General features: G+C 42.8%; 1 protein-coding gene across 1 annotated transcript in view; it reads right to left on the reverse strand.

Annotated features, from left to right (window-relative positions):
* Nucleotides 1-248: 248 nt before the first annotated feature.
* The window catches only part of dlg4 (discs large MAGUK scaffold protein 4), a gene marked incomplete in the record, with an annotated part of 97,424 nt that continues 79,054 nt past the window's right edge, over nt 249-18,618 (reverse strand). Inside the window, 12 exon segments of the mRNA XM_062957887.1 lie at nt 249-2,635; nt 4,108-4,199; nt 4,959-5,068; nt 5,542-5,714; nt 6,531-6,632; nt 7,467-7,514; nt 7,930-7,957; nt 8,752-8,788; nt 13,839-14,015; nt 14,115-14,229; nt 14,338-14,440; nt 16,727-16,883. Coding sequence (XP_062813957.1) covers nt 2,529-2,635; nt 4,108-4,199; nt 4,959-5,068; nt 5,542-5,714; nt 6,531-6,632; nt 7,467-7,514; nt 7,930-7,957; nt 8,752-8,788; nt 13,839-14,015; nt 14,115-14,229; nt 14,338-14,440; nt 16,727-16,883 — 1,249 coding nt within the window.

Below are 18,618 nucleotides of genomic sequence, written 5' to 3' on the forward strand. Positions count from 1 at the left end.
CCATCCTTCCCTATACAATTTTGCACATTTTTTGTGTCTTGCGGGGGGCTCACAAACGGTTGCGGCGGTGGAAAAGGGGGAAGGGGAAGTGAAGTCCATTCTGTCTTTTATGTTTGTCTTTATATACAAAAAAATAATAAGAAGAATCCATTAGAGATTTGGAAATTAAACTTCTTCCCCTTGCGAACTCAAAAAAAGCAGCCCTCTGAAATAGATAGAACTCCCTCCCCGGAAAAAAAAAAAAACGGTTCTCCTTTTGTAATGTTTTTGTTTTTAGTTTTCATACATCACACACAGCCGCACCAAAATACTTGATATGACCCCAAAAAAATAAGTCACAGGACATTGAAAAACTCTATTTTTTAAAATCTTCTCTCTCCCTAATTTTTTTTCCTCCCCTTCCCCCGGAATGAAAAATATAGATCAGCAAAATTGTTCCCTTTTTTGTTGTCGTTGTTGTTGTTTAGTTTTGCCTTTTCTCACCTTCTTGGTTAAGCCTTGAAGCCGCATGTCACTTCCAATGCAGAGAAGAAGGGGAAAATAAAAATGGAAAGAGGAAAATCAAGAGAGAAAAAAGCTCAACCCAAAAATAATAATAATAATAATAATATTAAGAAGAATAGCAATAATATATAATATATGTATATATTATATATCCCAAAGTCATCAGACTGTACTCGCAAGCAAGAATGATCTTGGCTTCGTGATAAGTCCCGGATCTGTGCTTGTTTCGGTCGTAAAATATATCCTCGGCCAAAAAAGATAATACAGCGGAAAAGGAATGTGAATGTGGATTTAAATGGGAAACGGAATAAAACTTTGCACGGGGAATTGGTTTCATGTCGGACTGCTTTTCCTTTCCAACCAAAGGTCTAGACGAATTCCCTCTTTTGCTCTTATGGCAAAAAAAAAAAACACAATAAAAAGGAGTCACCAAACTCATTTCTGAGATTGGCCTCCTCCGTGGGGAAAAACAAAGAGAGAAAAAGGTAAAACTTATCAAAAGCGGCTTCTTTTTTTTGCCGAATGTTGCTTTGGAAATGCTTCTATCTCCCTAAGTATTACTTGTGTCTTCCTAACCTTTCCTTCTGTATTCTTAATTTTTCCTTCTGTCTTTCTAATCCTTCCTTGTCTTCTTAATATTGCCTTCTGTCTTCTTAATATTTCCTTGTCTTTTAAATTTTTCTCTCTATCTTTCTGATCTTTGCTTCTGTCTTCCTAATTTCCCTTCCGTCTTCCTAAATGTTTCCTTCCGTCTTCCTAAGTCCTTCTTTTTTCCTAAGCTTTCCTTACGTCTTTTTCGTTTTCATTGTCTTCCTAAATGTTTCCTTCCACCTTCCTAAGCTTTCCTTCCGTCTTCTTAAGCTTTCCTTGTCTTCCTAAATGTTTCCTTCCATTTTCCTAAACATTTCCTTCCACCTTCCTAAGTTCATCTTCCTTCCATCTTCCTAATGTTTCCTTCTGTTTTTCTAAATGCTTCCTTCCACTTTCCTAATTTTGGTTTCCTTCTGTCTTCCTAAACGTCTCCTTCCATCTTCCTAAATGTTTCCTTCCATCTTCCTAAGTTTGTCTTCCTTCTGTCTTCCTGTTTCCTTCCATCTTCCTAAATGTTTCCTTCCACCTTCCTAAGTTGTCATCTCTCTTCCTAATGTTTCCTTCCACCTTCCTAAGTTTTCCTTCTGCCTTCCTAAATGTTTCCTCCCACCTTCATAAATGTTTCCTTCTGTCGTCCTAAATGCTTCCTTCCACTTTCCTAATTTTGTTTTCTTTCTGTCTTCCTAATGTTTCCTTCCACCTTCCTAAATGTTTCCTTCCATCTTTCTAATCTCTCCTTCACTCTTCCAAATGTTTCCTTCCATCTTCCTAAATTTTCCTTCCACCTTCCTAATCTCTCCTTCTGCCTTCTAATGTTTCCTTTTGTCTTCTTAATTTTTCGCCCGTCTTACAAATCGTTCCTGCTGCCTTCTTCTGCCTTTCTACTCTGCCTTCCTCCAATGACCTGCACACTTCAAAAATAATTATAAAAAAGGAGGCAACCCTCCCAAAATCTTTTTTTTTTTTCCTCCCAAAATGCCACCAAAAAGACAGCATGCATGCGCTAGCGCTGTTGGGGATAGGAGGGGAAGAGAAAAAAAGCACCCCCGTTGCTGCGGATATTTTAAGAAATAATAATAATAAAAGGAGCATTTTGAACCAGGATTGAGGTTGAAGGGGTAGGGGGGTGGGTGGCCAGATCACGCGAAAGAAAAGGACTGGAAAATATATATATATGAGAATATTAAAGAATAAAGGAAGGGATGAAAGAAGCCCATCCCGAGACATTCCCCAACCCGATCCCCCCAAATATGAACCAAAAGAGCTAAGTTCAGTGGCAAGAGGCGGAGAGGGCCGCCTCCTTCGCCGGAGAGGCCTCTGTCGTCGTCGCAGAGAGAGAAAGAGAGAGAGTCGGTGGTTGGTTTTTTCACGATCCCTTCTTCCCGGAAAAAAAGAACGAAAAAAGAAAGAAAGAAAGCAGTTCGTCATAGCTCCTAAAGTCTCTCGCGAGCGGGGATCCAGATGTAGGGGCCGGAGAGCTCTTCGATGATCCGCTTGATCTTGTGGTAGATCTCTTCGAAGCTTTCTCCTTCTACGATGGCTATGGAAGAGGAAAGAAATAGGGAGAGGTCAAGAAAAAGGATGGAAATGGGAAGAAAAAGAAACTTTGCCTGCAATTTTTCGCCAAGTTTTGGGGGAGCATCTACATCAGGCATGAGCAAACTTCAGCCCTCCCTCCAGGTGTTTTGTACTTCAACTCCCACAATTCCTAACAGCCTACTATTTGTGAAAGCTCAGAAGTTATTGGAGATTGTCTATTACAATACATTGACGATATGCTTGTAGTTGTGAAAGATCAGAAGAAACAGGATCTTTTTTTAATCACAATACATTGATGACATGCTACTAGTTGTGCGAGTTGACGTTCAAAACACTTGGAAGGCCAATAGAAGTGATAGAAGTAATACAATAAATGGGTGAAAATCAGGACTGGACTCTCCCTAGAAGCCAGGCATGGGCCAACTTTGGCCCTCCCTCCAGGTGTTTTGGACTTCAACTCCCACAATTCCTAACAGCCTACTATTTGTGAAAGCTCAGAAGTTATTGGAGATTGTCTATTACAATACATTGACGATATGCCTGTAGTTGTGAAACATCAGAAGAAACAGGATCTTTTTTTAATCACAATACATTGATGACATGCTACTAGTTGTGCGAGTTGAAGTTCAAAACACTTGGAAGGCCAATAGAAGTGATAGAAGTAATACAATAAATGGGTACAAATCAAGAGTGGACTCTCCCTAGAAGCCAGGCATGGGCCAACTTTGGCCCTCCCTCAGGTGTTTTGGACTTCAACTCCCACAATTCCTAACAGCCTACTATTTGTGAAAGCTCAGAAGTTATTGGTATTTGTCTATTACAATACATTGACGATATGCTTGTAGTTGTGAAAAATCAGAGGAAACAGGATCTTTTTTAAATCACAATACATTGATGACATGCTACTAGTTGTGCGAGTTGACGTTCAAAACACTTGGAAGGCCAATAGAAGTGATAGAAGTAATACAATAAATGGGTGAAAATCAGGACTGGACTCTCCCTAGAAGCCAGGCATGGGCCAACTTTGGCCCTCCCTCCAGGTGTTTTGGACTTCAACTCCCACAATTCCTAACCGCTTATTTGTGAAAGCTCAGAAGTTACTGGAGTTGGTCTATTACAATACATTGACGATATGCTTGTAGTTGTGAAAGATCAGAAGGAAAAGGATCTTTTTATCACAGTATGTTGATGACATGCTACTAGTTGTGGGAGTTGAAGTTCAAAACACTTGGAAGGCCAATAGAAGTGATAGAAGTAATACAATAAATGGGTGCAAATCAAGACTGGACTCTCCCTAGAAGCCAGGCATGGGCCAACTTTGGCCCTCCCTCCAGGTAGGCTGTTAGGAATGGTGGGAGTTGAAGTCCAAAACACCTGGAGGGAGGGCCAAAGTTGGCCCATGCCTGATCTACATTGTTGATTTAATACAATGGGATATTTGCACATGGTTTTGGGCGCTCATAGTTTACTCACCCGAAAAGTACTCTGTAAACTCCTGCTCAAGTTTTGTAGCTCTGTCGAAGGCTTTCCGTGCCTGCTCCTCTGTTATCCGCTTGTTAATTTCTCTGCAGGAGAAAATAAGGATGGGATGGAAACGCAGGATGGGAGAGTCCCCAAACCACCTCCCAACCTCCATCATGGTCTTCTCTTAAGAGGCTAAGGAAATGTTACTTCTTTTGGAATCAGTAGCAATCTGTTGGCTTCCAAGTCAACAACAACAACCAGACCTTGTAGAGTCCCTCATATAATACAGGGATGTAGGTATGTTACATTTTTTCAGAACACAAATCTCAGAGGTCTCCTGTTGGTGACCATAGTGCCCAGGGGATTCTGGGAATTGTAGTTCTTTCTAGTCTCTGAAAATGTACAAAACTATCTAGGATCAGGTCAGATGTGCCTCTAGCCCAACATTGTGGGTTCTAATAGGAAGCCCATATAGCCACAAATGGCTCCATTCTTCTCTATATACCTCCATTTCAAAGCCATCCTGATTCAAGTCCTTGATGACACATTTCAATGGTCGTTGGTCATCTCCACATTAGTTATATCAGTTACGTGTTTTGGTCTGAAATTTGAGGAAGCTCTCCAAGGTGCTGAACACACAAAGCGGACTTTAAGGATGGGCCTAAAAATTGGGAAGGATTCCCTACCCTATTGAAACAGGTATCACCGATTGATGCTGCTACATCCTTTGACAATAAGTTCTGCAAGTTAACTATGCATCTCATCATACATTCCTCCCTCCATCTTGCGATAGAGGCTAAGAGTCACTTCCTTCCCGCCCTCCCTCTGCCCTGAATCCACACTCCCTTTTTGCCACTCACAGGACATTCTCGAGAGAGCGCGGCCGGATGAAAACGGCAATCGGATGGAGCTGAGCCGCCTGCAGCCTCCGCACGGCGTTGGCCGAAACGTCCAAAATGCAGTGCTTGCCCTGGGTAAGGGAGACAGGAAATGGGTTTGTTCCAGGGTGGCCCCAAAGCTGGTGGGTTGGATTTTCAGCAAAAAGATGGGGACCCAGAGAGACCAAACATGTCACCAGAGGGGCGAGGTGACATTTTCCATCACTAGACAATATGCAGATGACAGGCTATTTGGGAAAGCTCAGAAGTTATTAGAGTTTTTCTATTACAATATGTTGATGATATGCTACTAGTTGTGAAAGATCAGAAGACACTGGATTTTTAAAATCACAATACGTTGATGACATGCTACTAGTTGTGGAAAATCAGAAATAAGTACTGCACAATTAAATAGGAAAGAACACTTTCAAACTAGGAACAGAATATTTTTTTCATTTTGTTATAGTGTTATCGGGGACTTTGTCTTTCCAGATCTTGCAGGACATTTTTGCCAAGAACCTTGATACTTTGTTCCCATAATACTTATGTTCCCCATCTGCATTACCTGTTCGGCCACTTCGCGCACCGACTGGACGCTTGTCCCGTACAGGTGGCTATTATACTGCCCGGCCTCAATGAACTTGTGGCCTTGGATATCCTTCTCCATCTTCTCCCGCGAGGCCACAAAATGGTAGTCCCGACCATCGACTTCATATTCCCGTTTTGGTCGCGTGGTATCTGCAGAAGGAAATGTGCATAGCAGCTCAGATCCATCCTCAGATATGGGACAGAAGTCTCTGCTTTGACCTGATCTCACTTGGAATACTGTGTCTACTTCTGGGCACTACAATTCAAGACGGTTATGGACCAGATGGAAGGTGCTCAGAGGGCAACCAAAATGCTCCATGTTTGGAAACCAAACCCTCTGGGTCCTGACCCAAAGTGGGGTCCCTTTACCTCAATGTTGGGGTCCCCAAAAATAGTAAAAGTTTTCTGAATGCCATCTAGTGGCTGTTTTAGGCATTTACATGAATCTGTTGTGTAGCTTTGTCAATGGACTCTGCAGAAGATGCTTCAGCTGTACTTCATGAAAAGGAAAATCAGCCTGTTTGGCGAGCCTTGCAAATGCTGATTTGTTATCATGTTTGACTTTCATATGTATTTTATATCCCTATGTATACCCAGGGTCACATAAACATTTCTGAAGCCAAAAATGGTCCCGAGTGGAAAGGTCTAAGAAGCCCTTCTCTAGAGACTAGGACACAATGGAACCATGGATTCAAACTTCAGAAAAGAAATTCCCCTAAACATTAGAAAGAGCTTCCATATGGTAGGAGCTATTTGACAGAGAAATACGCTGCATTAGAAAAGGAAAGGAGTCTCCTCTTGGGGTTTTTAAGCACAGGCTGGATGGCCACCTGTCGGGAGGGCTTGGATTGTGTCTTCCTGCCTTTCAGAAAGAAGGGGAATGGATTGGATGAGTCTTGGGTGCCCCTTCCAGCTCTATGATTCTATGATGTACCCCATCCTGAACCCCGGGGTGATAACACTCACGTGGGACACAGGAGCCGAATTTGTCGGGAAACTCAGAGAGGAGGTCGTCATTGACGCGATCCTTGGTGGGCCCCAAAATAATGATGGGCCGGGCGTAGTGCACTAGGGGGGAGATTGCAAAAAGGGTTACCATGAGGGCAGGTTTGAGGGAGAATATAACCCCAAATATAACAACAACAACAACAACAACACCAGTTCTAATACTGAGAACACCTCTTGAGTAGGAAGAACCCCAATGTTAGAGGATATCTAGAACACCTTTTTGCAGATACAGAAGACAGGAAGGCTTGGGAAAGGGAATAGAGACACTTTAACCAGAATTGGGGTTTGTTTTGGACTGCAGTTCCCATAATCTCCACTGAACAAGTATGTTAGCGATTCCTCTTCTTCAGAAGAGGAAGGGGAGCAGGAAAGTGTTCATGAATCTGAGGGTGAGTTGGAATCTGAGGAGGAGATTTTGCAAGTACCCTCATTTCAGTAGAGGAAACAGAGTAGAGACATTGTTCAGCTAGAATAGCTGCCAGAAATGCAGCTGAGTAATTAGGAACTGCCCTAGCAGCTGTGAGGGGACTCAGGGCTATAAAGCAGAAGCAGGTGTAGCCAGCTCTTGCTGGTAACAAACTGACTCTTTGCTACCCTTGTGCCTGCTTCAAGTCTGCATCTGAATTTATTGCTGTTTCTTTGTCTGAAGTAAGGCTGCTATTTGATTTGGGAATTTATCAGAGACCAAGAACTGTGCTTGCCCTAAGACTTCCTTGTTTCCTTTTGCATTATTCCACTGAGTGTGCTGTACTTTATGTTTTGCTGAAGTAAAGCAGTTTTCATTTACTTACCACAGCGTTTTAAGGCTGTTCTTGAAAGACAAAACAGGACAGAGTACAAAGAAAATACATGCTGACTGCAAGGTTGAGGCTGAATAAACAACGGGAAACTTACCTTCCATTTGTACAACAGTTTCGTAGCTTAGGACGGCATCTTCCCGACCTGGAAAAGAAAGAAGGAAGATGTTATATTTTTCCAGAGACCCAAACAAAACACCCCAAAATTTTCCAGAGTCCTTTCTTTAACGGGGTGCATCCAAACTGGAGAATTAACACAGTTTGACCCTACTTTTAACTTCCATGGCTCAATGCGATAGCATTCCTGGCGCTGTAGTTTTACAAAGTCCTTCTACTTGGCAAACTACAGCGGCCAACATGACAGGGTCCTATTGAGCTATGGCAGTCGAAGCAATGTCAAGCTGAAGTTATGTGATGTGAAAGCTGAACTCGAACCTGCAACCCTTGGGCACAAGTATCAGCAGCGATGTTGTAGATGGAAAGTATTTCTCTATATAGGTTTAGAAACAGAGCAAAAATAGAAGGCTGAGAGGGACAGAGAAGTGGAAAAAGACACCTACCTTGAGAGCCCGATCCTGGCACTCGATCCTAGAGAAGAAAGGAAGGAAGGAAGAATATGAGGAGAGGAAAGAAAGGGAAGAAAAAAGAAGGAAGCAAGAAAGGAAGGACGAGAATCGGGAGGTAGAGTAGAACATGGGTATAACACAAAGAGTGCATCTACACCAGGCATGGGCCAACTTGGGCCCTCCAGGTGTTTTGGACTTCAAAGACATCCTTCAGTATATGGATGATTGGCTCATAGCAGCCGGCATGGGCAAACATTGGCTGTCCCTCCAGGTGTTTTGGACTGCAACTCCCACCATTCCTAACAGCCTCAGGCCCTTTCCTTTTGCCCCTCAGCCGCTTAAACGGCTGAGGGGCAAAACGAAGGGGACTGAGGCTGTTAGGAATGGAGGGAACTGAGGTCCAAAACACCATGGTTTACACCAGGAAATATAATCCGATAATGGGACACACTTTACAAATGTCCAAAGGGAGTTGCAGTCCAAAACTGCTTAAGCGGCTGAAGGGCAAAAGGAAGGGGCCTGAGACTGTTAGGAATGGTGGGAGCTGCAGTCCAAAACACCTGGACAGTCAAAGTTTGCCCATGCCTGGTGTAGATGCGCCCTATAAAGGACTCTAAAACCCATCTTCCTGATGGAAATAGAAGAGCAAGCACTATGTGGACATCCCTTCTCAATCACCCCATTCCTCCAGATAAGGCGGACTACAACACCCATCATCTTGTTTGGGGATTGTGGGATACATAGTTCAATACAACAGGAAACCTCTATTGAGAGCATGCTGGTGACAAAGGGGTTCCAAATGTGTCCCAGACTCACTTTTGCTTTTAGTCGCGTCCATTCCCGTCTCTCGACCCTAAAAGAGACAAAGAGAAACGGAAAGAGAAAAGGGTGAACTCGGACCAAGGATGTGAATTAAATTGACTCTGAAATCAACTAAGTTCGTTAGGCTACAATCCGAAATGTAAGGACTTTTTTGGTACTTTGCCCAGGAAGAGACATTAGAAGCAAAGGTGGGAACCTCAGACCATTGAAAATGATCAGTTGACATTTTATTGCACTGAACAATTTTAAAGTGTTTGATAATCTTATGAGTTTGGAATAGTTTTACATTTTTATCTATTCTAATGATGTTGTAACTCAGCATGAGCCTTGAGAAATGATGGGTAGGACAGTAGAGTCTCGCTTATCCAACGTAAACGGGCCGGCAGAACGTTGGATACGTGAATATGTTGGATAATAAGGAGAGATTAAGGAAAAGCCTATTAAATATCAAATTAGGTTATGATTTTACAAATTAAGCACCAAAACATCATGTTAGACAACAAATTTGACAGAAAAAGTAGTTCAATACACAGTAATGCTATGTAGTAATTACTGTATTTACGAATTTAGCACCAAAATATCACGATGTATTGAAAACACTGACTACAAAAATGCGTTGGATAATCCAGAACGTTGGATAAGCGAGTGTTGGATAAGTGAGACTCTACTGTAATAATAATAACAATTATAATGAAGAATTGAATAAGAGGAGGAGGAAGAAGACAGTTTTTATGTTGGTTTGTTAATTAGCCAATAATATGGGTTATTTAGGTGGTCAATAAGAGAGATGGGCCAAAACTAACAAAATGAAGTTCAACAGGGACAAATGCAAGAGACTCCACTTAGGCAGAAAAAGGGAAATGCAAAGAGACAGAATGCGGGACGATGCCTGGCTCAATAGCAGGACGTCTGAAAAAGATCTTGGAATCCTCTTTGGGAGGAAGGAGAACATGAGCCAGGAATGTGACGCTGTGGCTTAAAAAGCCAATGGGATTCTGGCCTGCATCAAGAGGAGCCTAGTGTCTAGATCCAGGGAAGTCCTGCTCCTCTCTCTTCTATTCTGCCTTGGTCAAACCACACCTGGAATCACACTGTGTCCCATTCTGGGCACCACAACCTAAGGGAGATGTTGGCTCTAAGCTGGAAAGTGTCCAGAGGAGGGTGACTCAAATGATCAAGGGTCTGGAGAACAATCCCTATGAGGAGCGGCTGAAAGAGTTGGGCATGTTGAAGTGAAGGCGGAGAAGAGACATGAGGAGGGCCAGGGATCAAGAGGTGAGGGGAAGTCCTAGGAAGGAAGGAGCAAGCTTTCTTTCTGCTGCCCTGGAGACTAGGACACAATGGAACAATGGCTTTAAACTACAGGAAAGGAGATTCCACCTGAACATCAGGAAGAACTTCCTGACTGTGTGTGAGAGAGAGCTGTTCAGAAGTGGAACTCTCTGCCCCGGAGTGTGGTGGAGGCTCCTTCTTTGGGGGATTTGAAACAGAGGTTGGATGGCCATCCGTCGGGGGTGCTTTGAATGAGATTTTCATGCTTCTTGGCTGAATGAGGTTGGCCCATGAGGTCTAGGATTCTATGATATGGACATTTGGGGGGCCAACAATATGGACATTGGGAGGTCAATAACATGGGCATTGGGAGGACTATAATATGGGCATTTGTGGGGCTAGTAACATGGATATTTCAATAATTTAGACATTTGGGTGATCAATAATATGAGTATTTGGGGAATCAATAATATGGGCATTTTGGCGATCAATAATATGGGCATTTGGGTGATCAATAATATGGACATTTGGGGAATAAATAATAGGGGCATTTGGGTGATCAATAATATGGGTATTTGGGTAATAAATAATAGGGGCATTTGCAGGGTGACTGATGTGAGGATTTTGGGGATCAATAATATGGGCTTTTGGGTGATCAATAATATGGGCATTTGGGGAATAAATAATAGGGGCATTTGCAGGGTGACTGATGTGAGGATTTTGGGGATCACTAATATGGGCTTTTGGGTGATCAATAATATGGGCATTTGGGGAATAAATAATAGGGGCATTTGCAGGGTGACTGATGTGAGGATTTTGGGGATCAATAATATGGGCATTTGGGTGATCAATAATATGGGCATTTGGGGAATAAATAATAGGGGCATTTGCAGGGTGACTGATGTGAGGATTTTGGGGATCAATAATATGGGCATTTGGGTGATCAATAATATGGGCATTTGGGGAATAAATAATAGGGGCATTTGCAGGGTGACTGATGTGAGGATTTTGGGGATCAATAATATGGGCTTTTGGGTGATCAATAATATGGGCATTTGGGGAATAAATAATAGGGGCATTTGCAGGGTGACTGATGTGAGGATTTTGGGGATCAATAATATGGGCTTTTGGGTGATCAATAATATGGGCATTTGGGGAATAAATAATAGGGGCATTTGCAGGGTGACTGATGTGAGGATTTTGGGGATCAATAATATGGGCATTTGGGTGATCAATAATATGGGCATTTGGGGAATAAATAATAGGGGCATTTGCAGGGTGACTGATGTGAGGATTTTGGGGATCAATAATATGGGCTTTTGGGTGATCAATAATATGGGCATTTGGGGAATAAATAATAGGGGCATTTGCAGGGTGACTGATGTGAGGATTTTGGGGATCAATAATATGGGCATTTGGGGAATAAATAATAGGGGCATTTGCAGGGTGACTGATGTGAGGATTTTGGGGATCAATAATATGGGCTTTTGGGTGATCAATAATATGGGCATTTGGGGAATAAATAATAGGGGCATTTGCAGGGTGACTGATGTGAGGATTTTGGGGATCAATAATATGGGCATTTGGGGAATAAATAATAGGGGCATTTGCAGGGTGACTGATGTGAGGATTTTGGGGATCAATAATATGGGCATTTGGGTGATCAATAATATGGGCATTTGGGGAATAAATAATAGGGGCACTTGCAGGGTGACTGATGTGAGGATTTTGGGGATCAATAATATGGGCATTTGGGTGATCAATAATATGGGCATTTGGGGAATAAATAATAGGGGCACTTGCAGGGTGACTGATGTGAGGATTTTGGGGATCAATAATATGGGCATTTGGGTGATCAATAATATGGGCATTTGGGGAATAAATAATAGGGGCACTTGCAGGGTGACTGATGTGAGGATTTTGGGGATCAATAATATGGGCATTTGGGTGATCAATAATATGGGCATTTGGGGAATAAATAATAGGGGCATTTGCAGGGTGACTGATGTGAGGATTTTGGGGATCAATAATATGGGCATTTGGGTGATCAATAATATGGGCATTTGGGGAATAAATAATAGGGGCACTTGCAGGGTGACTGATGTGAGGATTTTGGGGATCAATAATATGGGCATTTGGGGAATAAATAATAGGGGCATTTGCAGGGTGACTGATGTGAGGATTTTGGGGATCAATAATATGGGCTTTTGGGTGATCAATAATATGGGCATTTGGGGAATAAATAATAGGGGCATTTGCAGGGTGACTGATGTGAGGATTTTGGGGATCAATAATATGGGCTTTTGGGTGATCAATAATATGGGCATTTGGGGAATAAATAATAGGGGCATTTGCAGGGTGACTGATGTGAGGATTTTGGGGATCAATAATATGGGCTTTTGGGTGATCAATAATATGGGCATTTGGGGAATAAATAATAGGGGCATTTGCAGGGTGACTGATGTGAGGATTTTGGGGATCAATAATATGGGCATTTGGGTGATCAATAATATGGGCATTTGGGGAATAAATAATAGGGGCATTTGCAGGGTGACTGATGTGAGGATTTTGGGGATCAATAATATGGGCTTTTGGGTGATCAATAATATGGGCATTTGGGGAATAAATAATAGGGGCATTTGCAGGGTGACTGATGTGAGGATTTTGGGGATCAATAATATGGGCATTTGGGGAATAAATAATAGGGGCATTTGCAGGGTGACTGATGTGAGGATTTTGGGGATCAATAATATGGGCTTTTGGGTGATCAATAATATGGGCATTTGGGGAATAAATAATAGGGGCATTTGCAGGGTGACTGATGTGAGGATTTTGGGGATCAATAATATGGGCATTTGGGGAATAAATAATAGGGGCATTTGCAGGGTGACTGATGTGAGGATTTTGGGGATCAATAATATGGGCATTTGGGTGATCAATAATATGGGCATTTGGGGAATAAATAATAGGGGCACTTGCAGGGTGACTGATGTGAGGATTTTGGGGATCAATAATATGGGCATTTGGGTGATCAATAATATGGGCATTTGGGGAATAAATAATAGGGGCACTTGCAGGGTGACTGATGTGAGGATTTTGGGGATCAATAATATGGGCATTTGGGTGATCAATAATATGGGCATTTGGGGAATAAATAATAGGGGCACTTGCAGGGTGACTGATGTGAGGATTTTGGGGATCAATAATATGGGCATTTGGGTGATCAATAATATGGGCATTTGGGGAATAAATAATAGGGGCATTTGCAGGGTGACTGATGTGAGGATTTTGGGGATCAATAATATGGGCTTTTGGGTGATCAATAATATGGGCATTTGGGGAATAAATAATAGGGGCATTTGCAGGGTGACTGATGTGAGGATTTTGGGGATCAATAATATGGGCATTTGGGTGATCAATAATATGGGCATTTGGGGAATAAATAATAGGGGCATTTGCAGGGTGACTGATGTGAGGATTTTGGGGATCAATAATATGGGCATTTGGGTGATCAATAATATGGGCATTTGGGGAATAAATAATAGGGGCACTTGCAGGGTGACTGATGTGAGGATTTTGGGGATCAATAATATGGGCATTTGGGGAATCACTAATATGAGGATTTCAGCGACCAATAATATGGGCATTTGGGGAATAAATAATAGGGGCATTTGTGGGGCCACTAATGTGAGGATTTCAGCGATCAATAATATGGGCATTTGGGGGCATCAATAATGTGGGCATTTGAGAGACCAATCATGTGGGCATGTGAAGTGGGCAATAACAAATGCCCCCCTTTCCGCCCTCACCGCCTCTTGCTGGGGATGAACCCGATCTCGTCGCTGTCTCCGTCCGGATGGACGCGCCGCGCCTGCCACCACTCCTCGTCGGAAGCATCGATGACATGGAGGACGTCGCCAAAATGGAAGCTCAGCGCTTGGCTCAGGAAGCCACAATCTTTTGTCTTGTCGTAGTCAAAGAGTGCCCTGCGCAGGAGGAGGAGAGGAAACGGGGAGCATGAAGGTCACTTTTTAAACCTAGCCTGGGGTATTTTGAGGGTGGGCTGGGCTCGTTTGGGGTCTCACCGTATATAAAACCCCCGCTTGGGGTTGCTCCGCAGCGAAGCTGTCCCTGAGCCCAAACTGCTGTTCATCAGCTGCTCCCGAAGGTCATGGATCTTGGCCTCGAAGCGGCTGTATTCTGTCGGGAGCGAGGCAGGATTAGAACCTGGGTCTATAGCATCCCTTCTGTGATAACCCAAGGCTCTCAGAAAGACACAAACCCACCTCCCTGCCCCAAAGAACCCACCGTCCGGCTTGTACTGAGCGATGATCGTGACCGTCTGCCCAGCGTTTTTTAGCGCAATGGCCGCCTGTTCGTGCGTCGCGTTCCTGAGATCCACGCCATTGACCTGTGGGTGGGAACCATAGAGTTGGTAGGTGTCAGAGTAATGGTTTTTGTAGTGTGTGAAATGTTCACTCATTGTTAAAGTGAATGTATGTTTGCTCCGGTAAGCATTCCAGTGTTGTAGGAGTTAATTGCATAGAGCATTGATTTATTGCTAGAAGGGCAAAGAAATGAGACTTCTGTTTTACATACATAGAAGGAAGACATGTCATGGACAATAGAACGTGGGAGGAGTGTTCTTCACTGATAATAATAATAATAATAATAATAATAATAATAATAATAATAATAATAATAACAACTTTATTTTTATACCCCGCCTCTATCTCCCCAAAGGGGACTCAGGGCGGCTTACATGGGGCCAAGCCCGAATAAAAACAATAGCAATATAAAACACAACAATAGACAAGAGACATGCACAATTATAAAAATTTAAACATTAGCCAAAAAACAAATGACAAGAACTAGCAAAAACATGGATTGAAATGGAGAGGTTGTAAAAGCAGACTAGGTAAGGTGCACCATATAAATATTGTAAACACAAGGTGACTGATAAAGTGCTGCAAATTCTTGGAAGTGCAAATTGGGATGGGAGTAGACCCAAGGGCTTCTTGCTAGTCGCCATTAAACTCTCTGTCTAAGCGACATGTGTGCCAGCAGCTTCGGTTGTTTTCTTGTAAATAGCTGTGTAAATAAAGATATATAGCCGCTGGGATTGGCAGATAAAACAGCTATGCAGTCTTGTTTGTTGGTGCTGCTCAGCAGTCGCTAAGTGGCCTAACGGAGGAGAATATTGAGACGGAAGGCTGTAAGTGCCTCCATATATCTGCCTCACATCCATCATCCAGGACGAGTTTTCCTGACAGGAGGGACCCCCAAAGTTCATCCAGTCCAACCCCTTTTTGCCGGGGAGGAAGACGCAGCCAGAGCCCTCCCAATAGATGCCCATCCAGCCTCTGCTGGAGTTGAACAGTATACAATGAAGACATCATTCAAATCCTCTTGACTGATGGCCATGGAATCATAGACTTGGAAGGGACCCCTAAACGTAACACACCACCCAAGCTTCCCTAACCACTGGCCATAGATTCACAGAAGCAAAGAAATGGAGGGACCCCAAAAGGTCATCCAGTCCAACCCTCATTTTGCCAGGTAGGAACATTTCACTCAACTGGTTGCCTTTCAGACTTACGGCCATAGAATAATCAAACTTAGAAGGAAACCCCCAAAGGTCATCCAATCCAACCCCTTTCTGCCAGGTTTGGATGGGAAGACACCATCCAAGTTGTCCCAACAGATAGCCACAGAATCATAGAATCATGGAGTTGGAAGGGACCCCAAAGGTCATCCAATGCAACCTTATTCTGCCAAGTGAGAGGATACCATCCAAGCTCTCCCAACAGATGGCCATAGAATGATAGATTTATGGAGTTGGATGGGACCCCAAAGGTCATCCAACGCAACCTTATTCTGCCAGGCAGGAAGACACCATCCAAGCTGTCCCAACAGATAGCCATAGAATGCTAGAATTATGGAGTTGGATGGGACCCCAAAGGTCGTCCAATGCAACCTCATTCTGCCAAGCAAGATGACTCCATCCAATCTCTCCCAATAGATGGCCATAAAATTATAAAATTATGGAGTTGGAAGGGACCCCAAAGGTCATCCAATGCAAATTTATTCTTCCAGGTGGGAAGACACCATCCAAGCTCTCCCAACAGATGGCCATAGAATGATAGATTTATGGAGTTAGATGGGATCCTAAAGATCATCCAATGCAACCTTATTCTTCCAGGTGGGAAGACACCATCCAAGCTCTCCCAACAGATGGCCATAGAATGATAGATTTATGGAGTTAGATGGGATCCTAAAGATCATCCAATGCAACCTTATTCTTCCAGGTGGGAAGACACTATCCAAGCTCTCCCAACAGATGGCCATAAAATCATAGAATTATGGAGTTGGATGGGATCCCAAAGGTCATCCAATGCAACCTCATTCTGCCAAGCAAGAGGACACCATCCAAGCTCTCCCAACAGATGGCCATAAAATCATAGAATTATGGAATTGGATGGGACCCCAAAGGTCATCCAATGCAACCTCATTCTGCCAAGTGAGAGGACACCATCCAAGCTCTCCCAAAAGATGGCCATAAAATCATAGAATTATGGAGTTGGAAACGACCCCAAAGGTCATCCAGTCCAACCCCATTCTGCCAGGTGGGAAGACCCAAGAAGGAAACCTCATTGTGAGTCAATGGCCAAGGATGAGGGAGGAATGGCCACCTTACCGAGAGGATCTGGTCCCCTTTCCTTAGCTCTCCGCTGAGATCGGCCGGACCCCCGGCCAGAATGAAGGAGATGAAAATCCCCTCGCCGTCTTCGCCCCCCACAATGTTGAAGCCCAGCCCCGTTGAGCCGCGGTGGATGACGATCCGGCGAGGTTCCCTGTAAGAACAACAAGAGCAACAATAATGATCATCCATGATCTCCATATATAAAAATGCAAAATGATGTATGCATGTTTTTCCTTCAAAAGCTCCTATGTGGCTTGGTGGATTTGGACCACACTTGGTACACATGCCCTTCATGATCCAAATTAACAAACTAATTAAAAATCAGATCCCTCATTTTTAAAACAACCTCCACTGGCAACCCATGAGCCTCACACTGCAGTGCTCAGATGCAACCACAAGGGGGCATCAGAAAGATACTGTAGATAGAAAGTAGGGTTGTGCAGAGTTTCGGAAATCTATATGTTATTGAAGGCTGTCATGGCCAGAATCACTGGGTTGCTGTGAGTTTTCCGGGCTTTATGGCCATGATCCAGAAGCATTCTCTCCTGACATTTTGCCCACATCCATGACAGGCATCCTCAATGGTTGTGAGTTTTGTTGGAAACTAAGCAAGTGGGGTTTATATATATGCACCTGTGGAATAATGTCCAGGGTGGGAGAAAAAACTTATGTCTGTTGGAGGCAAGTGTGAATGTTGCCACTGGCCACCTTGATAAGCACTGAATGGCCTTGCAGCTTCAAAGCCTAGCTGCTTCCTACCTGGAGAAAGCAGGACATTCTCCCACTCTGGACATTATTCCACAGATATTATATAAACTCCCACTTGCGTAGTTTCCAACAGACCTCACAACTTCTGAGGATGTCTGCCATAGATGTGGGGCAAAATGTCAGGAGAGAATGCTTCTGGAACATGGCCAGACAGCCTGGCAAACTCACAGCAACCTTAAAAGAAATCAGAGTTGTGTATAATACATAGCTATGGAAATACATTTTAATATTTGTGTCTTTGTAGTATTTTTATAATGTTTATGTGTTTTAATTGTTCTGTAACCCACCCTGAGCCACAAGGAGAGGTGAGTAAGAAATATAATAATAATAATACAGTAGAGTCTCACTTATCCAAGCTTCACTTATCCAAGGTCCTGTGTTATCCAAGGCAGTCTGCCTTTTAGTAGTCATTGTTTTTGTAGTAAATGTTGCAATGTTTTGGTGCTAAATTCGTAAATACAGTAATTACTACATAACATTACTGTGTATTGAACTGATTTTTCTGTCAATTTCTTGTAAAACATGATGTTTTGGTGCTTAATTTGTAAAATCATAATGTAATTTGATGTTTAATAGGCTTTTGTCTTAATCCCTCCTTATTATCCAAGATTTTTGCTTATCCAAGCTTCTGCCAGCCCGTTTATCTTGGATAAGTGAGACTCTACTGTAACAATAATAATAATAATAATAATAATAATAATAATAATAATAATAATAATTGGAACGGGACCCCCACCTCCAAAATGTTTTGGAGATATTAAAGATTTTTTGTTTTATGTTTAATAGGCTTTTTTCTTAATCCCTCCTTATTATCCAAGATTTTCGCTTATCCAAGCTTTTTCCAGCCCGTTTATCTTGGATAAGTGAGACTCTACTGTAATAATAATAATAATAAATGCTAATTGGAACGGGACCCCCATCTCCAAAATGTTTTGGAGATATTAGTAAAGATTTTTTGCTTTATGTTTAATAGGCTTTTTTCTTAATCCCTCCTTAGTATCCAAGATTTTCACTTATCCAAGCTTCTTCCGGCCCGTTTATCTTGGATAAGCAAGACTTAGCGGGGGGTTGGACTAGATGGCCCATGAGGTCTCTTCCAACTCTACTATTCTATGATT

The sequence above is a fragment of the Anolis carolinensis genome, chromosome 6 (assembly GCF_035594765.1).
Source record: "Anolis carolinensis isolate JA03-04 chromosome 6, rAnoCar3.1.pri, whole genome shotgun sequence".
Classification (NCBI taxonomy): domain Eukaryota; kingdom Metazoa; phylum Chordata; class Lepidosauria; order Squamata; family Dactyloidae; genus Anolis; species Anolis carolinensis.